Consider the following 7,855-nt stretch of genomic DNA (forward strand, 5'->3'; position numbering starts at 1 on the left):
CGTATCTTTACTTTATTTTATTAATAATCTTTTATTACTTTTATTCTTTCTTAATTACTTTTCCTTGAGCTCTTTCCCTGATTCTAATGCTTTACTTTAGTCAGCTCTTTCTCAATCTTTTCTGTTCTATTTTACTTGTTTTATCTTTTAATATTAAGAAATCGGTCGGGTTACGACAGAAGGAGCCTGCAGCAAATATTTTTATTATATAATATTATTATTATTTTCATTATTTTTTACACACACACACACACACACATTTAAACGAAAACATAAATTTTGAATAAATATTATTATTATTATATTAAAAAATGTCAATTATTTCTGCACCTTCTTCGTTCCTTTTCTCACTCGTGCATGCCTCGCATTATCTCTCTCTTTCTCCGGCGAACGTCATCCTTTTCCCACGCCAATGCGGACGCTATCCTTCTCCTACACGCGTGCATGCCTCGCGCCATCCTTCTCGCACCGCCTTACGGACGCCGTATCATCCACGTGCATGCTTCGCGCTATCCCTCTCCCAAGTGCATGTTTCACACCATCTCTCTCCAACGTGCATGCAAACGCTATCCTTGTCTTACGCTCATATGGACGCCTCGCGCTATCCTTCTCCTACGCTCATATGGACGCTTCGCGCTATCCTTCTCGCACGCCCATAGAATATCATTAGCGCTATCTCTCTCACACCTACTCGCGGACGTCTCGCCTGCCGGTTAGGTTAGGTTAGCAGGTCCCTTGCCTATCGGTTAGGATGTGATCCCCCTCCCCCCTCACCGCGGACCTCTCGCCTACCAATTTCGCCGCGATCTCCCTCCCCCTCTCCGCAGACCCCTCGCCGACCGGTTAGGACGCGGTTCCCCCTCACCCCTCTCCGCGGACCCCTCGCCTACCGGTTAGGACACAGTTTCCCCTCCCCCCTCGCCGCGGACTCCTCGCCTACCGGTTTCGCCGCGGTCCCCCCGAGTGACGTCATACCCCCCGCGCGAGTTTCCCCTCGCCCCTCACCCTCCTTCAGAGGACCATGGCTTAGAACCGGCCTAGATACACTATTACTACATGTAGCATACGCCATTGTATCTTGAATAATTCGATATCAGCTTCAGTCGAAGCATTTCCAAATATGCAATTATTATCATTGCGCGAACGTATCAGAATTAATTCTTAAACAAGCGTTAATCACAACTCGCTTATAATCATTGTAAAAAACCAATAGTATGTTTAACGGCACGCAAAAATTGATGTAAGCTTCAACAGCATTATGCGACATATTCCACGCGGCATTCTCCAAGATTTTACCTTTCTCGGTTGTTAGAGAGACATAGTTTTTAATCGTGGAAGTTATTCCTGTTTCTGTTGCGGTCAATCTCCACACCGTCGAGTTCATAGCGAAGTTCATCAAACATAAACACGACACAATTGTTTCCCAATACCACTCTTGCCCCTACATTACGCACTCTCAACTTTCCCTCGAAGTATAGAAAACTTTCACATGGTAACGTATACAGTAACGTGTATAAATCTTGATGTCGTATCGGTATCCGTATCTCATCGCTATATCCAAGCATTGTGTTGGCGTAGGGGTTGTACGTATGAGTCTCAATCTTGATGATACGATCGTCAAAGATCGGCTCGCCTCCGATATTCAAGATGTCAATCATATTGTTCAAGTATTTCGTATTGTACGTATGAGTCTCAATCTTGACGATACGATCGTCAAAGATCGGCTCGCCTCCGATATTCAAGATGTCAATCATATCGTTCAAGTATTTCGTACGACGAATCCCAATGATTTTAAAAACTCGCGATTTAACGCGCTGAGCTTCTTTTTAGCGTAACCAGATATCTGATTATTGTCACCGATACCGCAGTCACTCGTCTTCTCGCAAAAATATTGTCCCTCGTAAAGATATTGTTTTTCGCGTCCTCCGTGCTTCCGTTCAACACAAGCATTTCATTTGTTACACGCTTTATTTTTGCCGTCGCCGTATATGCAATCTTATGGTAATTTCCTCTATTCGAAAATCGAGCAAATGTCCTTCTTGATCAACAATGCGTATCGTTAAATCAGTAATGCTCCGTGCGACGATCGGTAGATAAATGATCTGTGCTGGCGTGTCCGATATCTTATATCCTGGCGGCACGTTTGGTGAAAATTCATGTATCGTGTGTACGCGCTTGTCATTGCTGTGCGCGCCAGTGGTTACGCAGCATTCTATACGAATAATATTTACGCTAATAATATTTATCGGTATATCCGATTCGTGCCATTTCCGAGGCTATAATATACGATTCGATGAGAATCCCAACAACGATCCAACGTTGTCTGGTTTACTAAAATTTATTCTATAGACTCATTTGATTTCATTCTTTAGCGTATTATGATTAGCGCGAAACATTATTGGATATTCATCGTGTTCTTTAATATTATCTTCGTCATCAACAATATCGTTGGAAACAACTACGCGTCGATGTCGTAAAATTGCACGTCGGAGATATTCGTTTATAGCGTGTAATTCGTACGATCTCTCGGAAATCGTAATTTCCTTGTCGTCGTTATCAAAGTAAAATTTATTATTCCAAGAATTCACGTTCGATACCGTATGATAGGCTTCCGAATTCCAGTTCTATCTTTGACGTGGCGTGCGATAAGCAAGTATACGATAAGAGAGTACTTTACAATTGGTCGACACTCGAGCGTCGACTGTTTCTATCTTTGTCAAACGTATGCCAAGATATCCAAGCATCTTATACGAGACAATGCAAATTTACTGATTTTATTTAAACAAGATGGTACAAACTTGAAACATGTATACAACGATTATGTAAATACTGACATGTCCTACAACGATTTTCGCGCTTTCTGTCAGAAATGTTGGCAACACAAGTATGGATTTGTAGTGATTGATAAAGACAGTTTACAGACTAATGTACGATATCGAAAAGGATTTAACGATTTTGCAATACCGTAAAATGATTAGTCGCTATTGATACATTGATCGAGCAACGTCTAAAAATTTTTGTCCGAGCGCAACATAACGACGATGATTGACAGTGACGATCGTTAAAAGATTGCGAGAGAGATTGCAAAAACGAGCGAATTAATCCGCAAAAAATATCGTTCTTTAAAAACTGGTCAATTAGAGGAAGACGTCGCATTGGAGAGGCACTTTAAACCAATTATCGAACCTCTAAAACAACTTGTCGAAAATACAATCAATGTGGAATCTAATAATGCAAGAATTGAACCATCGAGTATGCTCGAAGACAAACATCTGAAAAAAGAGTCAAAGTATGGAACAAGGCGAACAAGATCAAATATATCATTAAACGATTCGCTAATAACTTCTATTCCAAATCAATCAAAACGTAAGCGAATTAAACAATTATCGAATGTAGTTACTTCTACTCCGACAAAAGATGTACAATCAAGTCAAATATTGTACAAAAGACCGTCCCCATCTGTGGAAGAAATTTTCGAAACCACGCCTGAAACGCTTGTGACGTCGGTTCAACATCAATTACAAACGTCCGAGGATCAAAATACATTGCGCACACACCTGGGAAGATACGTGAGAACACCAGGTCTCTACGAGTTGATTTTCAAGAGATCGCCCGACGGTGACGCATATAATGACGATGTTAAAGTTGAACACAAAAATATATTACTGGCGACAAATGCGCATAGACATGGCAATGATATGCGTAATCCAATATTAAGTAACAACACAGCAAACACAAAGTAACAGTAACATAACATCAATGTTATAATTTCCCACTCAACAATGTAACTGCAATATAACATGCCTTGTACGTAACAGTTACATTGTTGAGTGGGAAATTATAACATTAATGATATGTTACTGTTACTTTGTGTTTGCTGGGATTGGATACAAGTATAAAAATATAATAGCGCCATTAATCTCTAATAAAAATATAATAGCGCCTGGAAAAAAAGCTGGAAGAGATATAAACATACCGCGCGCTATGACGTTAAACGATAATAAGATTGATTACGTACATTGGAATGATCCCAACGAGTTTGTAGATCGCTTGTGATTGCTGGAAGCTTCGCGTCAAGCCGGCAACAATGCCCACGACAATGAAATATTATCAATTATCGAGGAACTTTGCGAAGCTGGCCTTATTATAAATTAATTTATGCGTCGACGAAATGAGTCAGCCTGTGATTATTATTTGTATCGAAATGTCGCTTAATAAATTTGGATTATCGTTGGGAACACCGAACAACTCTTACTATCAATGGAATGGATTACTAAGTAATTACGTGCGCGATAACGCTCTGTGTCAGACAGCCTACAGCTTTGACGCAAGGTCGCGCAAGATACGACGCGTAACGCAACCGGAAGATGATACTACTGCCGCAAACAAACAGTACGTGGAAATAAGTGTCAAGCTTTTGGAAGATCAACAGGAAGAATTTGAGAAAAAAATAATCACGCTCGAGACGAATATGCAGACGGTACAAATAATGATGGATGAGATGCAGAAAATGCTTCGGTATGCAACTCACGCGCAGACTACATCTGATTCAGGGCAGGAGAAGAAAGATATATAAAGAATATACGTGGAGGATATATCTCATTATTACGAATTATGCCTCGATCAAATATGCTACGAAAAACCTCTGAAAAACAACTGCTCGTGGAAGAATTGCATGCTCCAACGAGAAAAAATTTCCCACGTAGACGTGTCATAGTACGCGGATACGACGATCTATGGCAAGCGGATGTGGTCGAGATGCGTCCATATGCACGATTCAACAAAGGCTACAACTACATACTCACAGTTATCGATGTGCTGAGCGAGTATGGGTGGGCTGTATCGCTCAAGAATAAGAGTGGAAACGTGATGTCGGAAACAATCGCAAAAATAATTCGAGACGATGGAAGATGCCCGAAAAATTTTCAAACCGACAGAGGAAAAGAATTTTATAACGCAAATGTACAGAAACTCGTGAAGAAACACATCATTAATCATTATTCGACGTACTCTGTCATGAAAGCCTCGGTCGTCGGAACGATTCAACCGAACGTTAAAGAACAATATGTGGAAAATATTTACGCTTAATGGAAATTACAAGTGGATCGACGAGTTGTCCCGGCTCGTTGGAGAGTACAATGTGCGAAAACATCGCACTATCGGTATGAGACCTATCGATGTTACCTCCGCGATCGTCGATAAACTTTTAAATACGGTATACAGCAACGTAAATATTGCTGCACCAGCAAGATTCAAAGTAGACGATCCGGTACGCGTGAGTAAATTTAAGACCATCTTTGACAAAGATTACACGCCAAATTGGACGACCGAAGTGTTTAAAATCGTTAAAGTACAGAAAACTAATCCCGTGATCTATGTACTCGAAGATTCGCGCGGAAATTCCGTCGCCGGCAGATTTTACGAATACGAGTTACATCACGTTGCTAATCCCGACGTACATCTCGTGGAAAAGGTGATACGCAAAAAGGGTGACAAGGTTTATGTGAAATGGCTGGGATTTGATGCTACATGCAACTCTTGGATAGATATAAATAATATATTATAAATATGTTAACAATAATACATAATATTAAATTACAAAAATTTTTATTTATAATAAATATACAAGATTTTTATTTACAACGGTATTTTGTAATGTCCCCACGGTAGCGTGTCGGTAGTTTCGGGTACAATATACCGCTTATCATCGTACGGACTTAGAGCTATTTTTGTCTCGCGAATAGTATATACTTCGTGTAATTTAGATCTTATACAAGACTGCTGACGCATCATTTCAATCTCTTCGTTCAAACACCGCGTGTAATCGTCGAATGTTATCGTTCTCACAACGACGTTACTCTTGACACCTTTTACCTTTTTCGTATCCTTCTTACCATCTACTCGCAACGCGTACATTTTTGCCCTAAGCCCGACGAATTCGGTCATGATCGTGCCATTATTTTAATCCTTCATTAAACCCGGTATTTTCTTATTCGCAAGCGGTATACCGTACACATTGTCCACTGCGTAATCGCTGGTATCGAATCTGTCGACGTTGCGCTTTATATTCTCATATATATTCAATGCATTTTTGTAACGCGAAGTCCGTGTCGCGTGCATTGTTGCAGGTTGTGGCAATGTATTACGTAACGCTTCTTATCATATAAGATTGCGAGCAGCTTATCCTGCTGCTTACTAGGTGGTTTGTCGCGTGTCGGGCGAAACGGTAGGTCAGTGTGCGCATGTGTGAGCGAGATTCCAACATCGCTCTGGAGTCGTATGTGCTGTGTTAAAGTGGCGTGAGGTGTGAGGTCTGAATAGCTCAGTGGTAAGAGCAGTTGCCCGGAAAGCGAAAGACTCGGGTTTGATTCCCGATTCAGTCACTCGTACATCGCATATTTTTTCAGACCCGCAAATGTTGTTTTCTAACAATTATTAAGGGGGCTGCATAGGCGTAGTGTTTTAGGATGGACTACTCGAGGAGGCTACCATTCATACTGGTGACGAGTCAAGACTCATCGCTGAGCAGCTACGGGCGCCAATTTTCAATCGTTTAATATGATTGGATCGCTCTGGAGACATGCTGGGGATGTCGTCTCTCCGTGGCATTCGGCACTGCATCCATGGAGCGAGATTCCAACATCGCTCTGGAGTCGTATGTACTGTGTTAAAGTGGCGTAAGGTGTGAGGTCTGAATAGCTCAATGGTAAGAGCAGTTGCCCGGAAAGCGAAAGACTCGAGTTCGATTCCCGATTCAGCCACTTGTACCTCGCGTATTTTTTCAGACCCGCAAATGTTGTTTTCTAACAATTATTTGTCGGGCTGAGGAAATGTGTAAACGCCCTACACAGACACGACAGTGCCGCTGCCACGGAAGAGATCGATGCTTGGTTCTTGCCTCCTGCCGCCTTAAATCCCCCCCTCGCTTCACCCTGCGTCAGCGTGAACACGTTGCGGATACTCGATATCGACTTCAAGGATGTAGCCTATAGGTGAATCGCGCGCGATCGATGATGTATCAAAATCGGATACGTCGTCAACCTATCGAAAATCTACATAGGGCAAGGGTTGACACATTGCCCATCCGTACAAATTATTTACATCAAAGTATGTGAGATATGTTGAAGGTTTCGATGGATCGTACGATTGCATATACTTGTTATTAGCATGTGCGTATCTGTTGGAACATTGACTCAAACCACCACGTATTCCGCGTTTGATAAACATAACCATGTCGATATCCGTAAACAATTCGAATGTAATATTCGTATGCTTCAACATGGCGTCCCACGTGTATCCGGGAAGAGTAATACGCGGGGTCGAGTCCATAACTTTTAATACAACTCTCGCGGAAATTCTCAAAAATATCTGCTAATAACAAGACATCAATTTTGAGATACAAGTCGCTATCTTCGCCCAGCGTTCGAATGGAGAACCGCTTCCAGACTTTCTGGGCGTGCGCGTAATCGCTCTCGGATATCGTGTCACCGGTCAAGCAACTGTAAAATTAATCGCGCGGTGGTAAACACGTATCTTGCAACTTGTTGACGCAGTCAATATATTCGTACGGAAAGACGCCCTTCCGTGTTAATAAATTGAAATTGTCATTCAGTAAATTTTGAAATTCAGATTTTAAAATTTTGAGTTTGTCTTTATTCACGAATGATGCCAATTTATCGAGACTAGCTGTAAGAAATTTATACGAATCGACAAAACGCAATTTAATATTATTTTTCGATTTCTCTTCTGCAAGTTTAACATTTTTCGTAAATGATATATATTTTTCTATTGTTATCGGAAGTATTTCAATTTCCCCTTCGAACGCTGTAGCTATTTCCTTTATAATAAAATGTGC

The 7,855-nt window shown here is 41.2% G+C and overlaps 1 protein-coding gene across 1 annotated transcript; it reads left to right on the forward strand.

Annotated features, from left to right (window-relative positions):
• Positions 1 to 5,164: 5,164 nt before the first annotated feature.
• On the forward strand, positions 5,165 to 5,566 carry LOC115236211. The gene has a single exon (XM_029808513.1). It carries the CDS (start codon positions 5,165 to 5,167, stop codon positions 5,564 to 5,566), a length of 402 nt encoding a protein of 133 aa, XP_029664373.1.
• The last annotated feature ends 2,289 nt before the right edge of the window (positions 5,567 to 7,855 follow it).

Source organism: Formica exsecta, unplaced genomic scaffold (genome assembly GCF_003651465.1).
Source record: "Formica exsecta isolate Colony F162 unplaced genomic scaffold, ASM365146v1 scaffold110, whole genome shotgun sequence".
In the NCBI taxonomy this organism is placed as follows: Eukaryota; Metazoa; Arthropoda; class Insecta; order Hymenoptera; family Formicidae; genus Formica; species Formica exsecta.

Excerpts from the sequence above, each read along its gene's own strand:
- LOC115236211 (XM_029808513.1), top strand. The coding sequence starts at position 5,165 with ATGAGACCTATCGATGTTACCTCCGCGATCGTCGATAAACTTTTAAAT.